The 24,691-nt window shown below is 37.9% G+C and overlaps 2 protein-coding genes across 2 annotated transcripts; both read right to left on the bottom strand.

Annotated features, from left to right (window-relative positions):
• Nucleotides 1-18,486: 18,486 nt before the first annotated feature.
• On the bottom strand, nucleotides 18,487-19,812 carry LOC148199434 (uncharacterized). The gene is made up of 4 exons (XM_088112660.1): nucleotides 19,653-19,812; nucleotides 19,296-19,574; nucleotides 19,100-19,204; nucleotides 18,487-19,020 (listed from the first exon to the last, which is right to left on the bottom strand). Exons 2-4 carry the CDS (start codon nucleotides 19,572-19,574, stop codon nucleotides 18,487-18,489), a joined length of 918 nt encoding a protein of 305 aa, XP_087968786.1. The 5' UTR covers nucleotides 19,653-19,812.
• Nucleotides 19,813-22,066: 2,254 nt separating this feature from the next.
• Nucleotides 22,067-24,165, bottom strand: LOC148199435 (uncharacterized). The gene is made up of 2 exons (XM_088112661.1): nucleotides 22,261-24,165; nucleotides 22,067-22,111 (listed from the first exon to the last, which is right to left on the bottom strand). Exons 1-2 carry the CDS (start codon nucleotides 24,163-24,165, stop codon nucleotides 22,067-22,069), a joined length of 1,950 nt encoding a protein of 649 aa, XP_087968787.1.
• Between the last annotated feature and the right edge of the window lie 526 nt (nucleotides 24,166-24,691).

Raw genomic sequence — 24,691 nt, forward strand, 5'->3', positions numbered from 1 at the left:
GGACTTATTAACTAAGGTGTCAAAGTTTTATCTAACTTAGTGGACAAGGAGGGGTGGGCCATCCATGCCAAAAGTCATCCTCGCAACATATTGTCCACCATTCCTACTCATAATTTAGTCCCTTCAACTAAAACATCATTGAATCATAAATCACTAAGCACCTCAAGTCTTGTTTCCTTTCATACTTATCAAATTTGATTTATCAATTCTCTCATCAAAACTATAAACCTAACTACCCTGGCCTTCAAAATTTTATACTCCTCACATCCCATATCTTTATCTTGATTATTAGTTTCATTAGCTAATTACTTCACTTATAAAATAGAAGGTACTTAAAATCTAGTACCAAATTCACTCACTAATCATATATGCAAGATAAACGATTTCCCAAACCTAAAACAAATTTACTAGCAGTACCACATTTCAAAAGACTCAAGATAATGAAGGTTTGCAATTTATATAAAACATCCAATTCAGTGACAACTAGTTCATTAGGAGGAACAACATATCATATATAATCAAAGAATTCCTATCAAGCATAAAAACAAATAATGTGAGTAATCAATTATATCTCTAACAACATTCATATAAGAAAAACACTAGAACAATCAAAGTTAAACATCAGTACCTATAAGAGCTCACTCCCCAAAACTCCAAAATCATTGCTCTAATACCATTAATGTAACATCCCTTCTTGAAGTGTCATGAGAAAATTTTCCACTTTATTAATCAAGAAAGAAATGTAATTTAATGTTGTTACAATACACAAATTTTAATAGGAATTTTCATTAAATAATAGTTCACTTCAAAACTAATACTGGAAAATTTTTCCAAATATTTTAAACAGGAGATTATCTTTATTTCAAGAACATCTTATACATTATTTCCATTAGATAAACTTTAAATATAATTGTCGATACCTCAATTAAATAAGTAAAATGTTGATTACAACATACACATCCCTATATAAATTTCCATCATAGATCCCCTCTCTTGTCAAATAATAGCTCTAAAATCATCTGCATTTCCTATCTGAGCTCCCATATAACATACGTTATACAATCATTGCACATGCACACACAGATAGATAAACACAAACAAGTATGGTGAGCTAATGTTTACAACATTTACACAAATAATATATCACATCCAATATTCAACAAAGCTAGTAACTAACCTTCATAAAGTTCAACATTACCACAACAACTACATTAACTTCAATTAATTTATCATGCTTTAATATCAACTTAACAATATCTTTATTCATTTTTCACGTTTTATTTAAAATACAATATCATATATGTTAGAATCAGAACAAGACAAGGCATGACACTCAGATATGTGAACAAGAGGGAAAGATACATGATAAGACAATATGTTGTCAACTTTGACCTTTGTTGATTGATTTATTCATAACTTTTTCTACAAACCTCGAAATGGGGTGATTCTTTTTTATTGGCTAATAGACTCAAAGAGCTTTCTTTTGACTACTAACTATAGTAAGTTTTTTGGACCCGTTTTCTAGTTGAAATTAAATTCTCAAAATTATCGTTTTATCACACTCTTGGATAGTCCACTTTGACCTTGGTGACTTTTTTACTCATAATTCTCTCTACATGATTTCAAATGAGATGATTATTGTTTTTTTGACAACTAGACTCAAAGGACTTTATTATGACTACAAGCTCGTAATATTTTCACATCTGAGTAGGTACAGTTAATTCCACTAAAATGATTGACGTTTTCAAAATTTTGTTTCATATGTCTCATTTTATGATCTTTATGTGCTATACATTTGCCAGTCAATTGAGTATAAGTTCTGATTTCTTCTAGCCAAAACATAGGTTTATATGAGATGAAGATTTAAAGGGAGAAATTATCGGCACTTTGAAGGATAGAAAAAAAATTTATGACAACGAATGTTGTCCTAATAACCAATGTATAACACTAGTGCAGAATTGTCTTTTAACGTCCCCCCATAGACGTTCGTCCGCAAAATCCCCAACGTAAATAACTGACCGGTGACATATTCGTAAATAAGTGAAACTCTAGACGTCCGTTGTGGGGGGGCCGGACGTCTATAATATTATAGACGTCCGTGGAGGGGGACAGACGTCTACGAGGCTGAACAGACGTCTATAATATTGTAGTGTGTCAGCCCTTAAACGTCCGTCCTGGGAGGGGGCGGATGTCTATAATATTATAGACGTCCGCCCCCTCTCTAACGGACGTTTAGGGTGCTGACAGGGTAGTTGGAGAATTAATTGTCTTCAGCCCCTTAAACGTCCGTCCTGGGAGGGGCTGGACGTCTATAATATTATAGACGTCCGGCCCCTCCCCAATGAACGTTTAGGGTGCTGACATTCTCCAACCACCCTGTCAGCACCCTAAACGTCCGTTGGGGAGGGGCCAGACGTCTATAATATTATAGACGTTCGGCCCCTCCTAGGACGGACGTTTAAGGGGCTGACATGGGGAGTTGAAACGTTCAGTTGTTCAGCCTCGTAGACGTCCGTCCCCTTCCCACGGACGTCTATAATATTATAGACGTCCAACCCCTCCGAGGACGGACGTTTAAGGGGCTGACATGGGGAGTTGAAACGTTCAGTTGTTTAGCCTAGTAGACGTCTGTGCCCCTCCCACGGACGTCTATAATATTATAGACGTCCGTCCCCCCCACCACGAACGTCTAAAACCCCCCGCGAATATCAATTTTAAATCCCCAAAGACGTCATATTAGTGATGGGCCGGATGTCTATAATATTATAGACGTCGGGGCCCTAGAGTACCGGACGTCTAACAGTATTAATATGCAAAACGCGAACCCGCGAGCAGTTACGCTCACTGTTCATCGTCTTCCCCGCGAACGCTGTATACGCCATTGATTTTCCAGGTGCGTTTTCTCTCTTTTGGACCGTTTAAATTGACTTTCAATCCGATTACATTGCCCTGTGATGAAATATCTTTGATTTGAACCGATTAAAAATCGTTTTTGGTCCGTTTTTGTGCAGTCTCTTGCATTTCTTGGGCAGCTTCTTTGACTGTTTTTGGGGTACGTTTTAGGCCGTTCCCTCCTCGATTTCCCTCCCTTTCATTTCGAATCTACTTTTCAGGTTAGCTTGTTGGTTGATAAATTTTGGTATGCATGTAATTGGGTTTTGTGTATGCATGTTTTTTACTCTAAAGTGTGCATGTGTTATTGGCTTTTGAATATGCATGTATTAGTTGTGTTATTATAAGTATCAAATCATTGAGTGACACTTAGTTCCCGTTTGAAATTTAACACAAACGATTAATCTTTTAATCGTTTGTGTTAAATTTTGAATTGTCCGATTGGACAGTTTGAGAAAATTAATTTTCATAATTTGCAATAACATGTCAATTGGAGTTTATGGATAAGATTGATAAAATTTCGGTTCAGTACTTGTGTTGTTCTCCAGATGCATATTTGATTGTGGTCATCGTTGACTACTCTCATTTCGTGTATTTCGGAGACCAATGCGAAATGCTGCCGAAATCTTATCAATTTTATGATGTAGACTTCAATGCACATGTCTGAGCAAATTATGAAATTTAATTTTTTTGAATGGGTAGGGCCTAACCTTGTGAGAGTTAAAAAACTTGAACTGATGATTTTACGAACATAGTATGGTTCGAAGCTGGATGAACAAACGTCGCATCAGTGAAGAATATGATAAGGGTGTTTCGAAGTTCTTGCAATACGTTGAACAAAATGCTAAGTCTGTCAACGGGACATATTTTTGTCCTTGTGTCCATTGTCTTAATCAAATACGGCAAGACTTAGGCAATGTGCGTGACCATCTATTCATGTACGGCATAATGAGGACTTATACCGTTTGGACTTGGCATGGAGAAGTACTGGAGCAGCCTACCACGTCACGAGGAACGGATTATGTGGAAGAATGGATGAGTGACCATTTAGAGGACATGATACGTGATGTCGGTGAAGATAATTTTGGAAGGGCTAATTTGTATGATTCTCTTATTAACGATTCAGAGCAACTATTGTTCCCAGGATGCTCGAACTTTACACGTCTGTCTTCAACTTTAAAGTTGTTTAGTTTAAGAGCAACGAATGGATGGACCGATAAAAGTTTCACCGAGTTGTTGGAGTTAATGAAGGAGATGCTTCCAGAAAATAATACTCTACCTATTCGTAATTACGAGGCCAAATTTTTTTTATGTCCAATGGGTCTTGAATATCAAAAGATACATGCTTGTCCTAATGATTGTGTTTTGTACACAAAGGAGTTTGCTTCGTTAAAGTATTGTCCAACATGTGGTTTATCCCGTTTTAAAAAGAAATCTGACAGAGTCACTGGTAATGAAGGTAATGATGGTGCACCTGCTAAGGTGATGTGGTATTTGCCTATAATACCTAGGTTCAAACGTATGTTCTCTGTTAAAGAAGATGCAAAGAACCTTAAATGGCACTCTGACGAAAGAAAGTGCGATAATCTCCTTCGACACCCTGCTGATTCTCCACAATGAAAAAAAGATTGATGACAAATTCCCTGAATTTGGTGCAGATCCAAGAAACTTAAGGCTTGCACTTGCAACTGATGGTATGAATCCTTATGGAAACTTAAGTAGCAAACACAGTTCGTGGCCAGTTATGTTGATGATTTACAATATTTCTCCTTCGTTGTGCATGAAGAGAAAATATGTGATGTTGTCCATGATGAATCATCGGGTCCTAGACAACCTGGAAATGACATTGATGTTTACTTAGCACCTTTAATTGATGATTTAAAATTGTTGTGGGAAGAAGGCATCGACGTGTTTGATTCACATGTTCAGGAACAGTTCCGTTTGAGTGCAATGTTGTTTTGCACTATAAATGATTTCCCAGCGTATGGAAACTTGAGCGGTTATAGTTTTAAAGGTCATTTTGCATGTCCCATATGTGAAGAAAACACTAGTTACCTTCAGTTGAAGCATGGTCAGAAGACGGTATATACAAGACATCGAAAATTTCTTCCTCGTAATCATCCTTATCGTAGATTGAAAAAAGCATTTAATGGAAGTGCTGAGGATGAGGTTGTGTGCAGACCCCGGAATGGTGAAGAGGTGTACAACGAAGTCAAAAACATTGACATTGATTTTGGAAAACATCATAAAAGTACCTCTGCAAAGAACATTTGGAAGAAACGATCGATATTTTTAAGCTTCCATATTGGTGTGAACTTGATGTTAGACATTGTATTGATGTGATGCACGTTGAAAAAAATGTTTGTGACAGTGTCATCGGAACTTTATTAAACGTCAAAGGGAAGAGCGAAGACGGAATAAAAGCAAGACAAGATTTGGCTGACATGGGAATCCGATCTGAGTTACATCCACAGATAATAGGAAGATGCACCTATCTGCCCCCAGCCTGTCACACACTTTCCAAAAAAGAAAAACAAAGTTTTTGTAACTGTTTAAGAAGTGAAAGGTTCCACAAGGTTATTCTTCAAATATCAGTAACCTTGTGTTTATGCAAGACTTAAAGCTAGTTGGTTTAAAGTCTCACGATTGTCATGTATTGATGCAACAATTGTTACCTGTTGTTATTCGAGGCATATTACCTCATTCTGTTAGGTGTATTCTGACACGTTTGAGTTTTTTCTTTAATGTCATTTGCAAGAAAGTTGTTGACCCTCGAGGTTTAGATGAATTGGAAAATGAGGGAATAAGACTACTGTGTCAATTGGAGATGTATTTTCCACCTTCCTTTTTTGACATCATGGTACATTTGATTGTTCATCTAGTCAGAGAAATTCGAATATGTGGGCCGGTCTTCTTAAGGTGGATGTACGCAGTTGCAAGATACATGAAGATCTTAAAGGGATATGTCAAGAGTCAGTATAGACCAGAAGCTTCAATCATAGAGCGATACGTTGCAGAAGAAGCCATTGAATTTTGTTCAAGTTATATGCCATCTTGTGAACCAATGGGTCTTCCCAAGAGCAAACATGAAGGAAAATGTGAGGTAAGGGTGTTCGAGGTGTGAGAATTCAAAGTGTTAGCAGAAAAGAAATTGACCAAGCTCATTTGTACGTCTTAAACAACACTGTTGATGTGATTCCTTACATTTATGACCACGTTAATGAAATAAAGGCAGCAAACCCAAAAATGAGTGAAAAATGGCATCTTAATGAACATGTGAAAACCTTCTTGCAATGGTTTAAGAAAAAGATCTATGCAACTCCACATGTTTCTGAAACTTTATTGAGGTTATCTCGTGGGCCGAACACAGATGTCATTACATATGGTGGGTACTATATAAACAATATTTCTTTTCAGACAAATGTAGAAGATGACAAAAGCAGAGTTCAAAATAGTGGCGTCACACTATAAGCTGAGGCTGTGCACTTTGCTAGTTCTAAAGAAAAAAATCCAATCACAGCATCCATCATTTATTTTGGAATAATACAAGAAATATGGGAAGTTGATTACGTCACTTTTAGATTCCTAGTTTTCAAGTGTAAATGGGTTGATATAAATTCTGGTGTCATGACAGATGACCTTGGTTTCACATTGGTAGACTTGAACAAGATGAATTACACTAATGAATCATTTATCATGGCTAGTCAAGCAAGAAAAATATTCTACGTAAATGATCCAGCGAATAACAAATGGTCAGTGGTTTTAGAAGGAAAAAACATGCATGGACATGATGATGACGATTCTCTTGATATACTTGAGACAACATCTGTTGCATGTACACCCACTGAAGACCCAGTTGATGACGTTGCCGATGTCATGCAGGCAATTCGCAGTGATCACAACGAAGGAATTTGGGAAAAAACAATTAATTAATAGGTTAATATTTTCACTTTTATTGACTTTATATTTATGTTCATCATAATTGAATTATTACTAACGTTGTTTAATTTTTCAGGTATGTCGGCCTTAGACTCAGGATTGGGAAAGAGCAGACGTGGACGAGGCGTGGCGTCACCCGAGTGGCAGATGTGACATTCGGACGCGTGGATGGTCAGAGGAGGCATGTTGACATCGACCCCAGATCAGGTCATTCATCAGGGCCAAATGTTGATAGGTTTAGGAGTCATCTGGGTAAGTTAGCAAAAAGTCATGTCTCTATCCTTCATGCATGTTGGGATGACGTCCCAGAGGTCGACAAGAACCTCTTATGGCAAGATATTCAGGTATGTTTATACTTCATGCAATTTGTGATATACTTGTCTTTTATGTTTTCTTTTGGAATAACAAGTTTTTTGTTTTAAACAACAACATTTTGATATTCCAAACACAATGCAAATTAGAAAGAAAGTGTTATCGCATATAGCGATAAGATGGAGGGATTTCAAGACAAGGCTGACACGACTATATGTCTTTGGAGACAGGCAACATGAAAATCCCTGTCAGCAATATACATTCACAGAGGAGGATTGGATGCAGTTTCCTGCATCTAGAGAGTCTGAGGAATGGAAGGTATGTTTCTTAACATCGTCTTTCATTGAGTTTTTATGATTTTACACTTATTCATATACATGGTTTCATAGGGTAAAAGGTTAGCCGCCCAAGAAAGACAAAGGCTAAACGATGCACCCCACTTGTTATCACGAGGTGGATATGCAAAACTGGAGAAGAAACTGAGAAAGTCTAGAGCGGATGCCTTGGGACTTGAGTTGCCGGACCTAGCACCTGCACCTGCTAGGTACGAGTTGTGGAAGGCTGCTCGGACTAAATCTGATGGGAACATGACATCTTCCTCAGCTACCTTGATCTCACAGAGAATTGTAAGTTCAAATTATAAGCAGTTATGTGATTGTGTATCTATCACAGCATGTCTTCTAAGTAACTTGGTTTTTTTATGTGCAGGATGAGTTGGTTGAGCAGCAGACTCAAGGCACATTTGCTGGCCAAGGTAGGGACGACATTCTAACAACGGCCGTTGGAAGGCCCGAGCACCCAGGACATGTACGTGGAGTTCCTGGGGCGATTGTCTTCGTGACTACTTTGGCCCTACACAGAAAACCCCTCAATCAATGAGTCAGGAGACACTCAGGCAGATGGATCTCAGTGGGAGGAAAGACTCAACCAAAGCATGAGATCAATGGAGCAACGATTCATGGAGCAGCTACAAGAACAAAAAGAAATACAAAGAGCGCTTGAAGAAAAGCTGCATTCCATGACGCAAGGCAACATGGGGGCCGATGAAACTCCCACACCACCTCGTGTCAGCACTAGAGGATCATGCTCTGCTGTAGACCCCACTCAGTATAGCGGTCAATATGAGCTGTTGGTTGATGGGGATCCCCCACGCATTGTGGATGTCGGACGAGTGCTTGAGGGAGGGCAGACTATTCATGGTGTTGCCATATTACCCCAACACGTGCGTGTGACCATTGACGAGGTTCGGGATCCCCAGGCTCAGGTGCCTGTACCCACTCCAGAAATTAACTTTGTGGGGGAGGCCATAGGATCATTTATTGCTTGGCCTATAGCATTAATCATGTCCCACATCGCTACTCCACAGGTATAATGTCTTTTTCCTTAGTATTTCTATGTTTATTCTTCAAATAATTATTGATAACGCTTTGACGTAAATTCTTATCTTCAGTTCACACGTCCTCAGAAGCAGCCAATTCATGATACAGTCATACATGAAGATGATGAGATGGCTGAAGCGGAGGATGATCCTCTATCAAAGTTAATGACAAAATTACCCAGATTGAAGAAAGCATCATTAGAACTATACTGGGATTTGAGAGTATTTGGTCTTCCCCCACATGTGCCAGTTTATATCACATTCTCTGATGCATTGGAGGTGATTGGGGGAGACAGGATGTTGAATATTTCCATCATTCAGCTGTGGTGCATGTAAGATAGTCAATTTGGTCTTCATATTACTTTTATTTACATTGTTATAGTTTCTGACAACTTAACTTTGTTGTTTTAGGTACATGGACACAACCGTCGTAGACCAAGGTCGGTCTTCCATGTACAGATTTGTTGAACCTCAGAGCATTCAACCGTCTGGTAACACACTTCAAAACAGACAACATTATTTGCAAACATGGATGGATGACTCAAAAAGAGACGTATACCTTGTGCCATACATTGAGGGGTAGGTGTTGTTATATGTGGTCAGTTCATTATTATAGTTTCCTTAATTAGTTGAATAACTATTTGTCCTTCGTGATAGGTCACACTGGCAGCTGATGGTCATCATTCCCAAACAATGTCACGTTATATGGTTTTGTTCGTTGCACATGAAGATGAAAAATGACTTGAGAACCATGCTTCAAGGGTAAGTGTTTCTCCAAAAATGACTATGAATTTGATGTTCACCTTCAACTTTTATGATAAATATAGTCATATTAATTATACTTTGTGTTTTCAATCTGTACAGAGTTATTGGTAAATCTCGTGGTCAACTGGTTCAAATTTTGTATCCAAAGGTTGTAAGTCATTTATAGTTTCTAATTCATTTTCTATGTTATTGAATGATCTAAATTCTTAACTATTTAGTTTGTGATTTTAGTGTAACCAACAGCTAGATTCATGGGAATGTGGCTTATATGTGATGTGTTGGATTAAGACCATCATTTGAGTTGTCATTACATATGACTGGAATGAGGTAATGATGTATACCTTCAATACATTACAAATCAAATTCATCTTCAACATATATGAAACCATAATGAATCTTTTTTGAATGTTGCAGCGCTTCAAGAGTACATCGCCTATTCCAGAGGACACAATTAAACAGATAAGGCAGGAGTGGACCACTTATCTTCTGCAAAGATGGAGTTAGGAATAGTTTTATTTGTAACACCCCAAAAATTAAACATTTTTTTTTAAACATCTCACACACAATTTATTTCATTAATAATGAAAACATTGTACAGAATTACAATCCTCCATTTAGGAGTAGCATAATTCACACTGGAAATACATTATTTTTTTTTTAAAACATCATTACAACACTCCTAAATTTATTTATTTATTTCTTTAAACTACTCTTCATTTTTCTGCTGCTTCCTCCTTCACTTGTATTAGTTCGGACGTCGTTCCGACATCTGCTCCCGTATAACATAAACGTTATACGATCATCGCAAAAATAAGATTTTCCAGCACAAACAAACAAGTAAGGGTGAGCTACCATGCAACATTCAAAGAAAAGCATTACACTATTATTATACGTAATACATTCACCATAATTTCATGCAAGATGCACTTATCATTCTAGACTCTATTATCCGGATATAATGTTGATGGAAGTCTCGGGTGGTCATGCACTTGTGGTGACATCAACAACACAGTTATGGCCAAAAATAATATATCACATCACCCACAAGGTTAATCCATTAACGTCTATGAACATAGACTAGGACCTCCTACTACTCTCACCAAATAACACATCCTTCTCTAATTGAGACTGGACAATTATTAGAGTTTTAGGATAACCACCAACAACAGGACCCTCAACATCAACATATACACTAATATCATACCAATATAGAATCTCTCCATGAGACTCATATCATGCTCATTTTCCTCAACTCATGTCATACTATTACAAAATCTCCTCATAAAACTCATATCATGTTCAGATTCATAATTTCATATCAACATCATAAAATACATTCAACACAGAAATCATACAAGATAAATATATTACAAACAAATTAACAATAATAAAATGTTACTATAAATGGTCACCGAAGAAGAATCAAATGTTTGACAATCATTAAAATAAACTTAATAAAAATTCTTGGGGAAACAAGAAGTTGAATCTGGCAGAGCCGGTTAGACAACTTCTCATCCTTTCAGGAAGATGCAATAAAAATTAAATAGAACAATAAAAGTTCTGGGGAAACAAGAAGTTGAATCTGGCAGAGCCGGTTAGACAACTTCTCATCCTTCCAGGAATACAATGTAATTAAATAATAAGAATAATAACAGGTTTGGGGAAATAAGAAGTTGAATCTGGCAGAGCCGGTTAGACAACTTCTAATCCTTCCAAAAATAAAAACGAATAAGGAAAACAATATAAAGTATGGGAAACAAGAAGTCGAATCTGGCAGAGCCAGTTAGACAACTTCTAATCCATCCAAAAATAAAAACGAATAAGGAAAACAATATAAAGTATGGGGAAACAAGAAGTTGAATCTGGCAGAGCCGGTTAGACAACTTCTAATCCATCCAAAAATACAAAAATAAACAATTAATAGCATACATATGGCATAACATAATCAACATCACATTTTACAACTATCACACTTGGATCTAAACACAGAAGCATGTTCTCATCCAAAATTCAAAATCATACAGAAACAAAATACTTCACATTCAAGATTTAAGATAAACCAAAAGCAACATATACAAGACTCAAAATAATATCAAACAAAATGTAACTCCCCTTACCTCTATTCCAGACTTCTCTTGCTCCGAATTTGTTTCCCCGAAAACTCTTCAGAACCTCTACTCTAAAATTTCTTCCTACTCCAAAAACTTCCTAATTTCTTCTTTTCTCATAATTCTCTCTACTTCTTGGTGCAAAAATTTCATTTCCCAAGCTTGCTATTTATAGGCCAAAATTTTGGCACTATTTGTTTTTTTTTTTTTTTTTACTATTCCTTATTTTATTAAAAAATATTATTTTAATTCAAATTCTATCTGATCTTCTTGGCACCAACGTGGCTTTCTTATCCCTTTGGCACTATTCATTTTTTTTTTACTATTCACTATTCACTTTACTATTCACTATTCACTTTTTACTATTCAATTTTCTAAAAAAATCTTAAATAAGTTATCAAAAATTTGAAACTCTCCTTCTAGAATTACTATAATTTTATATCCAAAATTTACATTTTTCTATCCATTAAAATTATTACTACAAAAATAATTGATATGATTTATTACAATAGATAACATTTTTATTTATTTATTTTTTTTTTGGACTTTACATTATTTCTTGTTGAACATTGTTTAGTTTTAGTTTAAGTTCTATGTTGATAGTTTTGGTAGTGGATTCAACTCCACATAAAGTAGAACTTTGTTTATATGAAACGCATATTTATATTATTGCAAAATTGTTCTGGGACAATTTTCTGCTTTTCAGGTGTGGTTTTATTGAAAAGATAAATTAATTTTTTTAAAAAAAACGCCCAGTAGACGTCGGTTAGTGTACTGTCTGACGTCTATAGACGTCTGGCAGTGCACAAACGGACGTCCAACCCCCCAGCCCCTACCACAAACAAATCAGCCAGGTAGACGTCGGGGGAGGGGGGAGTCGGACGTCTATATGGACGTCTGGGGGTTCACATCGGACGTCTATATAGACGTCCAGCCTGACACAGTGGACGTCTATATAGACGTCCGGCCTGACACAGCAGACGTCTATATAGACGTCCGGCCTGACACAACTGACGTTTATATAGACGTCCGATGTGAACCCCCCGACGTCTAAGTAACGTCACCCACAAAGACGTCGGAAGAACGTCGGACGTCAAAAGGCCAAAATAACGGACGTCTAAAGCCCTTTCTGCACCAGTGTAAATTCCTTTCTTATTAACATTCCACAACCAAATTTAATAAAGTTTTCCTTACTATAACTCAACTCTGGACCAGATTCAAGGTGTTATATATAAGAGTAACAATTCTTCCTTATATAAACTAAACAAAGGTCTATCCATCAAAGAAAGAAAGAAATATGAAATTCGGCTTTGGAAATAAGGCTTATGAATGGTAACCAAATTCCATCTAGGTAACGTGAGAGTCAATGAATGAAAGGCCACCATTTTATGTCTAATAGGATAACATGAAATGAAAGCTTCAAGGGAGAAAAATAAGAAAAAAAATGAGTCTTCCTTTGTATGGTAGAATTATGATAAAGAAAGGTGGTCAACCAGCCAACGTATGAATACTCTCTTGAAGGCCAAATGAGCAACTCCATTTAACGTGAATTGGTTAAATTATAGGGATCGACATCTATGCTTACATTTTCGTAAATGGAGAAGGTTGTTCTTATGCAAGCTTAAAATAAGGTTCAAGTGTGTCCAAGATGTCCACCTATCAACTTGTGTCAAGGTGTAAAAGCATGGTTCCATTGGTATTAATTAGACCATCAACGTGAAAGGACCAAATGCTGCCAAAAAAAAAAAATACTCAAAAGAAACTTGCCCCATGTCAGTCTTGTTTGGAAAAGTTATCATAAAAGACACATAAGAAGACAATGAAACATTAGACCATTGTCCCACAATGACTCATTTCAGTTACCATAAAGAAAAGCAAGCCAACCAAAAAACAAAAAAAGAATCTCACACGGTTCTCTCATATACATGTATAAAATGAATTGTTTGGTAGTAATAATTTTCTGAATGTGAAATTCAAGGCCAACCAGAAAAAAAAATCTTAAATATGCACTCTCTTTGTCCTTAAATGTGTATCAGATCAGAAATAAAGAGATGGACAACATACTTCACCAAAAGTATGGTCAAACACAATGAAATAAGGTGTACCAAATAAACAATAATACCATGGCCCATATGGACAATAATTCTTCATGTGATGGAAGTTTGTACAATGAATAAATGAAGGTAGGTCCCTTATGAAATGTTTCTCCACGGTCTTATGAAGCAATAGCAAGGAAATTCATTTTCATTCGATCATTCTATTATAGCAAACCGAAACTCTTCTACTCAGCCACAAATATTTGAGAGCTTTAGAGAAAACGGTAGTCTTGTCAAATATTGGCAGCCAAGTTCTTCTTCTTTCTAAATTCAGATTTACGAAGTATTTATAAGCTATATTATTTAATAATTCATCATCCTAGTTAATCCATTACAAGCTCAAGTTATTCATTTCCTCATATTTCAGAAGGTAAGGCTGATGAATTACAAGCCAAACAACTATGTTATCTCACATCAACCATATGATCCAAATACTTATTATAGATCAAACAATTCAGAGTGTTCATACAATCGAAGAATAGGTTAGCTTCCCTACCTCAACTACAACAAGAAACCTTGACTTCAAAGGTTCATCTCCAGCTCCAATTCATCTACACAGTCTAAGGTAGTTCATGCTTGTCCAGATCTCAAAAAATGGTCCAGCTTCTCTACTCTGCACACTTACTTCTCCTTATCTCAGATCAACCTAAACCTCACGTTCTCTCCTCTGGTTTGCCTATTATTTTCATTAAGTTTCATTAATGGAAGAGCAAAGGTTTTATCCTTGAAACCAGCAGCCTTGTTATGGACGTTTCTAAAAAAAATGAACCAATTTTCCTTAATTCAAGCCTAAAAAACACTCGTATGACGTCGTTGTTTTTCGACCTTTTGTTGTAATAATGTTAGATTATTGCAAAAGAAAACGTTGGATTGCAATGGTCAAAACTTTAATTGCCAACAACGTTCATATTCATTTTATTAAGTGCTCCAACGGTAAAATATTTAATGGCTTTTATTGTCTTTTATTGATTTTATTCTTTTCTAACTCTATAAATAGAGAGCTTTTCCCTCATTCCAAAAACACACCAAAAGCAGTCTTCTCTCCTTCTCCTTTCTTCTTTTCCACTTCTAAAATTATTCTGGGTTTATTCTTATACTCTGTTTAGAGTTCCTTGCTAGTTCTGAGATCCTCAGAAATTCTGAGAAGTTCCTGTTGTATCCTGGGGGGCTTGCGCAATACATTGCGGATAAGTCCTTAAGGACAGTGATCTACACGCCTCAGGAAATTGCGGTTTGAGTTTTGGTCAGTATTTTTACTACAATCTTAAGGACTTATATTTCAATCTCGTTACTGTGAAAAGTCAAAAAGGTTTGGGAAGCTTACTTTTTCTTTACTTTATGATGAATGTAAACATTTTCTTGAGTATCTTCTTATGATATGGAAAGCTATCTTTGCATTTAAATGGTGATTAATTTAATTGAATGTTTAATATCATGATTGAATATTTTGGTGTGGTAGAATGATTTATGAATTTTTGGGTTGATCATATAATTATAAATAAATTGTATTGTTTCTTGTCCGTTATCACGTTATCATCCATTTGAAATTCAAGCAATTGAATTCTAAGTAATTGAATTCTACGTAATAGAATTCTATAACAAATCACAGAATGAAATGCTATAAGAATTAATGTAATTGAATTCTATATCAAGAGAGATTAAAAGTTTGTGTTTTTAGAAATATAGTAACAGTAAGGTTTCGTTTAATTGCAATTAAAATTAAAATTAGGGTTTTGGAGATTCTTTAATGAGGGATTAATTGGAATTAGGGCTTTCAAAATCCCTAATCAGTGACCAAATAAATTGTTTCATAAAGCCAGAGTTTTCTTTCCTTTCTCGTTCTGTTTCCAATTGGGCTTGAACCTATGGTACCCAATTAAGGGTCCATCCCTGATCTCCTTCGAAGGGCCACAGGGATGCCCTCATCCTGTCCTTTCATTTTTTTTTTCTTCATCACGCGAAACCTAGAAGCTCGAGGCTTATGTTCTTTTTCTTCACCGTGGCAACTCAACGTTGGCGGCGAGGTCGCAGCAAGGGTGTCCTGCAACGGTGGTGTTTCCACGAGCGTTTAAAAACTCCAACTTCTTTCTCTCTCTTTCTCGCGAGCAACCAACCTAGAGGGATTATTGATGGCGCTGCGATGTGGGCGAAAGCAGCGGCAACATCGAGTTTTGGGTTCATTTTTGTTCTCTGATTTTGGGGTTTCCTTCTGGGATTTGTTTGTTTCTCCTCTATAGGATTGGTGGTGGGACTTGGAGTTTTAGATCTCGCGTTTTTGTTTTGGGTGTGAGATTGGGTTCTGTTTTTTGAGAATTTTAGATCTCGTGTTTGGGGATTAGGATTCCGAGTTGTGATTTGGGGCTTTCTTCTACCTCTGTTCGTAGCATTTTGTGGTCCTTTGTTGATTCTTCTTAGTGAGTTTGATTCGCGCCTTGAAGTTCTGGTTCTCGAAGTTTTGGATTATCCCGTGGTGGTGGTTGCACGAGCGGCGACAATGGAGGCGCTGGTCGGTGCGGCATGGATGTTACGGTGGTTGGCCGAGGAATCTTTCATGGGCTTGACTTGATCTGGGCTGGGTTATTTGGACCGTAAAAACCATTGAGGAAAAGATTTGGAAATTAATTCCAAAAATTATAATAAGAATTTTAATTGGGTTGTCACGGAGGACTGTGATTGGTTCAGTTTGAACCTACTTGAACTGCAAACCCATTTTGGTACACGCAATGAGATTGTCGCTAGAATTAATTTGTTTCTAGAATCAAAATTTGAAATGAAAGAAATGGGTGAAGCCAATGTGATTTTAGGTATTAGAATCATAAGGAAGGGAGATAGTATATTACTATCCCAAGAACAATATATTGAAAAACTTCTTAAGAAGTTTAGGTTTTATAATCTCAAACTAATGATTATCCCTTATGATGCTAATTCTAAATTAATGAAAAATAAAGGAGAATCATTATCTCAGCCTCAGTATGCCCAGATAATTGGGAGCTTACTGCACTTGATGAGTTTTTCTAGACCTGATATTGCTTATGCAGTAGGTAGACAGAGTAGGTACACTCAATGTCCAAATCAAGAACATTGAGATGCACTTTCCAGGCTTATGAGATACTTAAGAGGTTCAATGGATTATGCCATTGAATATAGTGGATTTCCCGCTATACTAGAAGGGTACACTGATGCTAATTGGATCTCTGATTCAGATGAGACAAAATCCACTAGTGGTTATGTATTCACACTTGGGGGTGGTACGATTACATGGAGATCAGCCAGACAAACAATTATTGCAAGATCAACAATGGAATCTGAGTTTGTCGCTCTTGAGATGGCTGGTAGTGAGGCTAAGTGGTTGAAAAACTTCTTAGCAAACATTCCACTAGGAATGAAACCAACCCCATCTGTGTTAATACACTATGATTGCCAATCGGCAATAGCTATAGCTAAAAAGAAAAATTACAATGGAAAGAATAGACATATTCAATTGAGACAAAATTTGGTGAAGCAGCTGCTAAAGAGTGGAACTATTTCCATTGACTATGTGAAGTCAAAACGGAATCTAGTAGATCCTCTGACAAAACCCTTGGGAAGAAATATGATCTTAGAAAAATCGAGGGGAATGAGACTTAAGCCACTAGCAAACAAACAAGTGATGGTAACCCGACCTTTGTGATTGGAGATCCTATGAATAAGGTTCATATGGGTAAAAACAAGTCACTTGTTAGTTCTGATAGCACTAAATTGATTTTAATCAATTATGTCTCTTCCTATGGTGTGTGTGAAAGTGCTAGAGACTGCATTATGACAGGTTAAACTTTGTCGTTAAAATTCTATGTGGTGAAAGAATTTTAGCTTAAACAAAGTTTTTAATGATTTTTCATATCCCTTACGGGTGGTGTATGATTTGCAGCATACACTTGATGAAATCACCTATATGAGTGTCGAGTGGGGCCGCTTGTATGAGATCTTGGCATGATCTCTAGAGCACTCATGAATACCGGGCACGCGCATGGCCTATTAAGTGCAACACAGCGATAACAACAAGGATTGTGGGGGTGTATTGTGATTGATAAACCTCTAACACACGTCAAGTGTTTTTGGTTCATATAGCTTGCTATACCAACTATACTATGTGTTAAGTATTTCAATCTAAGACTGGTTTATATAGCTTGCTATACCAGGTCTGATGCATTACATCGTATGAGACCCAGAATAAAAGTTTCTTATCTTTTTTCTTTTGCAATAAGTGGGGGATTGTTGTAATAATGTTAGATCACTACAAAAAAGTAGGGCATTACCGAAGGCCAGAAGCCCTCGGAAAATGCCAAAAGCCGTCGATAATGGATGTTTACCGAAGGCCTATCGACGGCCAAAAATCCTTCGGTAAATCCCTTGTCGCTAACCATTACCGAGGGCTTCTGCCCTTCGGTAATTACCGAGGGTCAGAAGCCTTCGGTAATTACCGAAGGGCGAAAGCCCTCGGTAATTACCGAAGGGCGAAAGCCTTCGGTAATTACCGAAGGGCGAAAGCCTTCGGTAATTTCCGAAGGGCAGAAGCCCTCGGTAATGAGCATTCGAGGGTATTTACCGAAGGGCGGAAGCCTTCGGTAATGGCCAGACGAGGGCATTTACCGAAGGGCAAAAGCCTTCGGTAAAATGCAGAGCAGGTTTTAGAGAAATGGTTTTCCCTCTGCAACCCAGACCTGTATAACAAATTTAATTTACAAACAGACCTGCATAACAATTTTCAAACACATACAAACATGCATAATGTGCATCTCAAAGATCCAATCAATGATCAATATCCAAGGCACATCAAATAATCCACAGGACATCCATTAATGTATAAATAATGTATTTATAGTTCAAACATAAAACAATGTAACACAAGGATGTTGTAACATCCAAAGTCTGTAAGTACATCTAACATTGAAATGATATCAACTCAAAATGTTCTAATATCCAAATGTTTGTCTAACAAGTAATAACAAAATGAAACCTAATAATGTACATAACTATCATCAGAATGATTTTCATCATCCTGCTCCTCTATTGATGGCTGGACTGGTGTGGGTTGGACTGATGAGGGTTGGACTGATGACGGTTGGACTGAAGTGGGCTGCTGAGTGGCAGCAGGTGATGAGGACGGTCGTGATTGGGTGGGAGGGATATTTTGTACGTCCTGTGAGGTTTGAGGCAAGACAGTCATGACCAGGGCCTTAAAATTTGAAAACTCTGCTCTGAGATCAGTGAGCTCCTGGTCACGTTGATGGAGTTCCTGCCTGAGTTGAAGAACCTCGTCAGGAGTACTGGTGGAAGAAGAAGGCTGGTGCTTCAGAGTACCTCCTCTGGATGCTGTATAGTTTGCAGCAAGCTGTCCCGCACCATACACTCGTCCCTTTTTCTTCCCACCAACGGTGTCGATCCAGCACTGCGTCCTACGGATGTCATCATCTGCATTACTGGCATCATCCGGTGTAGGAGCTGACTCATGTTCAGATCTAACCTGTGAAAGTCTCGTAGAAAAGTCTTCCTGTTGAAACATTAAAAGCAATGTCAGAGAACGACAGTATAACAGAAATAAAAAATTAGTAATAGTGTTATTTGCTTACATGAGTCTTCCGAGATCTTTCATCAACAAATTCATTAGTTCCCTTCCGAACATGAGTCTGTGCAAAGACCTCATCAACATGGACCGCCCGTCCTAGAGCCTGTGCCTGTAACATAATTAAGAATTACAAGCGTACATATGAAATACAATATACATAACTTGTGTATGAAAGAAAAAGTTATGTAATGAGATTATACCATACGAATGGCATGCTCATGAATGGTGATCGACCCACCAGTATGCAGGGTGCCACCCCTTTCAGACGCTCTGTTCCGCTGGGCTTTGGCACACTTATTGCGGAACTCTACTGTATTCCAATGGGCCAGTAAAGAGTTCCAAATGTGCTCACCCAGCCAGTTAGGGCGCTGTGCTGCATTCCGGGCATCCCTAAACATCTCTGACAGCCGATGAGATGCTTTCATGTGGAAATTTCTGTGTATCTGAGTTTCATGTTCAGGTTTCCACTGCACCTTCATCTGTAACATTAAAGAGAACAAACATTGATTACAGAACATACTAAAATATTCCCAACATTAGTGTAATAGATTGCTCACCTGAAAGCGCTGCCAGAATGGCTTCCTGTCGTCCTTAGGTATTGCTCCCCAAGTAGGCCATGGAGTTAAAAACTGTTGCTTTATTGAACGTGTGATGGCCTGGGAAGCAACCCTAGATGGAATAAACCTGCATAACAAAACTCATTTCAATTACAATATGGTTTAAACATCAAATGATATCAACAGATTATAAACTTACCCTTTACCATAGGTTATTATCCATGGTCGATCATGGAGGGGCGGGTCAAGATCTTCAGCATCACCACTTGAATCTGGATCACCAAGTGGTGTGACGGTCTCAGAAGGAGGTACAGAAGATGAGGAAGGTATAGAAGTAGGGTCAGAGAGAGGAGTGGGGGTAATAACAATAGGGGGAGGAGTGGGGGTGGCAATAATAGGAGGAGGAAGAGGGTCTGTGGCAGGGGTTGTAGAAGGGTGTGCTGCAGGAGGAGGAGAAGGGTCTACTGCAGTGGTAGTAGAAGGGTGTACTGCAGGAGGAGGAGGAGTGGGGTCTACTGCTGGTGTAGGAGTCTGTATAATAGGGGTAGGAGGAGGCCCCACAGATGATGAACTACCGGGAGCAGGGGTAGGTAGTCTAGCAGGCACCCTAAGTACATACTTTGGTGTCTGCCGTTGCCTCTTTGTAGGCCTTGCTACCCCTTTTCCTTTATCAGGACGCTCTGAACCTTGTCCTGTCATTACTGCATTGAAATGGTTACAAACAAAGCGAATAAATATAAATAAATAAAGAAGGATGAATTGTTTTCAAAGTCAATGTACAAGTAATTGCATACAACTTAAAGATGGTATTTTAGATAATGGTAATGAAATGATAGTCCAATTTGCTACAATAGATGTTCAACATTCAATCATCGTCATCATGATCATCATCTTCATCTTCATCTTCATCATCGTCTTCTTCTTCTTGTTCTTCTTCTTCATCGTCATCATCATCATCATCATCTTCTTCTTCTTCTTCTTCATTTGCTTCTTCTTCTTCTTCTTCTTCTTCTTCTTCTTCTTCTTCCTCTTGTTCTTCATCACCTTGTACTGTTGCTTCTAATTCATCTCCATCACCATCAGGGTCGACCAATGCGGTTATACGTTCAACTTCGATAATTTCTTGTGGTTGTGACATTTGGTCAAGTTGGTAGGCTACATCTTCCTCAACTTCATTTGAGTCTATGCGACCTCTAGGCTTCGTTTGTATTGCTACGGCCCAACCACGCTTGTCAATATTGCGAAATGGTGGATATGACACATAATAAACCTGTCTCACATTAGATGGTAGAATGAAAGGATCAAAAGGCCCATATCTTAATCTCTGGTTCAGTTCGACAATATTAAAGCGTGGATCGACTCTAGTACCAGCTCTAGAAGGATCAAACCATTCACAATAGAAGAGTACCACTCTGTTTGGAGAAGTAGTGCTGTTGTACTCTAACTCATATATTTTATGAATGATGCCGTAGAAATCATCATAAGACCCCTCTGTTAGGCCCTTGACATACACACCACAATTTGATGTTTTCTTTCCTTTAGACCATTCATGTGTATGGAATTTGTAACCATTGATGAAGTAAGTGTGCCATTCTTTGACACATCTCATTGGCCAATTGGAGAGATGTCTTAACTCTTGAACCGTGGGAGTTAATGCCTGATTAAAAACCTACAAAGGTAGTAACAAAATTATAAAAGCAATGGTCAAATTTACCTTGCTCTAAACGTAGGAAAAACTACGGACCTGATTTCTAAACCAATGCGGAAACTCTGAGTGTATTCTAGCAGAAGTGTTTCCTTCTGCGACTTGCTCAGCCACAACAAATGAGCTGGTACAAATGAAATTCATTAGTGTATAACAATTAAACCGTTTGATAGATTAGAGATGGATGATGACATACTCAAGGTACGGCTTTACTTCACTGCAATTGATCAAGACATGGACATGAGCAGAGTTGAATTCAGCATCAGTTAACCAGTGAGTGAATTCTTTCCCTGCGTGACGGCCTGTTTGTCGAAAAACTGATAATGCACCTTCACGTCGTTCAACTTGCCATTGCATTTAATTTCTGACATGAGTGGGGGACAACATGAAGTTCTTGAAATAATGTGAACAAAAATAAGTTGTCTCTCTGTGCAAGTAAGCTGCACAAATTGAGCCTTCCACTCTAGCTTTATTTTTAACTGAGCGTTTGGATTCTCCCATAAACCTTTCAAAGGGATACATCCACCTGTACTGCACGGGTCCCCCAAGCCAAGCTTCATATGCAAGATGTATTGCAATGTGCTCCATTGAATCAAAGAATGCAGGAGGGAATATTCTTTCCAATTTGCAGAGAATAATCGGGATATTTTCATCCATCTTTTTAAGGGAATCTTCCTTTAGTGTCGTGCAACACAAATCTTTAAAGAAGTTACTGATTTCTATCAGTGGATGTAACACGTGTGTTGGCAAACAACTGAACGCAAGAGGGATGAAAGTCTCCATGAATACATGACAATCATGACTCTTCAACCCTTGAATAGTACCGTTCTGAACATTGGCACATCTGGACAAGTTAGAAGCATATCCATCTGGCATTCTAAGCTCCTTGATCCATGCACACACTATTCTTGTCTCGTCTTTTGACATGGTGTAATTTGCTTTTGGTTTAAATAATCTGCCGTTACCTTGTGCCTTCAACTCTAAGTCTTTTCGTCCACAATACAAAGGTAAATCTTTTCTTGCTTTCTCATTATCTTTTGTCTTACCTTTAACATCCATGACTGTGTTGAAGACATTGTCAAAGAAATTTTTTTCTGTGTGCATGACATCGATGTTGTGTCTTAGCAAGTTGTCCTTCCAATAGGGAAGTTCCCAGAATATGCTTCTTTTAGTCCAATTATGCCATTCCCCAAACCCTTCTAGCCTATTCTGACCAGATTCAGTCACTTTTGGATAGTCTTTCACTCTTCTCCACACGTGTGATCCAGTCAACTTTGGCGGGGGCATATCCGTTTCAAGTTGTCCTTTTCGAAATGCCTTTTTGTTTCTTCTAAAGGGGTGATCAATGGGCAAGAACCGTCGATGGCAGTCAAACCAACTACTTTTCCGGCCATGACTCAATTGGAATGACTTTGTATGTTCCATGCAATGTGGACAAGCTAATCGACCATGTGTGCTCCAACCAGATAACATGCCGTACGCTGGGAAGTCATTAATAGTCCACATCAAGGCTGCCCTCATAAGGAAATTTTGCCTCCTTGAAACGTCATACGTCCAAACACCATTCCATAACTTCTTCAAATCATCAATCAAAGGCTCCAAGTAAACATCAATCAATGATTTGGGATTAGATGGACCTGGTATTATACACGATAAAAACATGTAAGGCTTTGTCATGCACATCTCAGGTGGTAGATTGTATGGGGTAACTATCACGGGCCAACATGAATACGGTGATGCAGACGCCTGAATGTACGGGGTAAACCCATCAGAGCATAAACCAAGTCTGACGTTACGCGGTTCACTACCAAAGGATGGATGTTTACGATTGAAGTGCTTCCAAGCTTCACCATCAGAAGGATGACGCAAAAGTCCCGGAGTTTTGTTACCATCATGCCATGTCATGTGTTCTGCTGTTTGCATTGAAGTAAACAATCTTTGTAATCTTGGAATTATAGGTAAGTAGAACATGGACTTTAATGGAATTGGTTTTTTTTGCCTCCGTCCAGCATGCATTGTCTGATATCGAGGTGAGCCACAGAACTTGCATTCCACCAACATTGCATCATTTTTGCCATTGTCATTGTCATAGAATAACATACATCCATTAACACAACAATCAATCTTCTTCACATCCAATCCCAACTTTGAAACACATTTTTTGGCTTGGTAATAATTCTTCGGCATCAAATTGTTTGGTGGTGTCAAATCTAACATCAGTTTTGTATAGAAGTCCACTGCTTGAATGGGAACGTTCCAATTAGATTTGCCAGCCATGAGTCTAATGCACACTGACAATTTTGACTCAGATGAACCTTCAAATACAGGTAGATTTGCCTCTGTCAGTAAATTGTAAAACCTCTGCGTCGTTTCATTTGGAGGCTCTTCATCATGACTATCGTCTGCTTCTGCAGCATGGTGACGAAGAGCATGGTCGACCATCTCTTGCATGTAGGCAAATTGATCTATCTCACATGTATGTACAACAGTATTCGAACCTGATCCAAGCCGTTTTTCAGCTGCAGTGGAGGTCGAAGGAATTTCTTCACCATGAAATGTCCAGACCGTATAATTAGGCATGAACCCTTTTTGGTAAAGGTGAACTTTGACGACTTCATCTTTCAGAATGCTTGTACATTCGCACTTCATGCATGGACATCGAATCCCTCCATCAAGGGCATAATATTGATATCGTCGAGCCGTCTCCACGAACTCTTCAACTCCAATGACAAATGATTCCTTCAAACCTCTCCTTCCACTATAACAACGGTCGTACATCCATGCACGATGGTTGGGAAAATGGGCCATGTTCTGTGACAAGCCAAACAAATAAAAACTTAGCCAAAACAGCAACACTCCATGTCACATAAGTAATAAACCTATTGCTACTCAAGTCGAACATGGAAGGCAATTTCAACACTATGGTCATAGGCATTCAATAAGGGCATGCAAAGAGAAGTCCTCGGTATTGAAATGCCTTAGACATACTAAGGGGGGCTCTGTATTAAAGTTGGAGGAGACAACTTATTAAAACAAAAGTTCTCTTCTCTAGAGTACTTCCTAATAATTTCTAGTTTCTAAGTGTTTAGTGTATTTTTACCCTTCTCATTGATTTGAGAATGTGTGTAGTACCATAGGTACTTAAATGACTACTCCACTTAATGAAGTTATAGGCTAAGAAATGAAATACAAGGTAAATGAACATACCATATACACATCAACATAATTTAGACAATCAAATATCTATAAAAGCATGGATATATACAACAATTTAACCATGGATGTCTTTATGCAGTTTGCAAATTCAAACAATTCTAGTGCACTTTATGAAGTT

Source organism: Vigna umbellata, chromosome 4 (genome assembly GCF_029865625.1).
Source record: "Vigna umbellata cultivar VRB3 chromosome 4, Vumbellata_1.0, whole genome shotgun sequence".
Lineage (NCBI taxonomy): Eukaryota > Viridiplantae > Streptophyta > Magnoliopsida > Fabales > Fabaceae > Vigna > Vigna umbellata.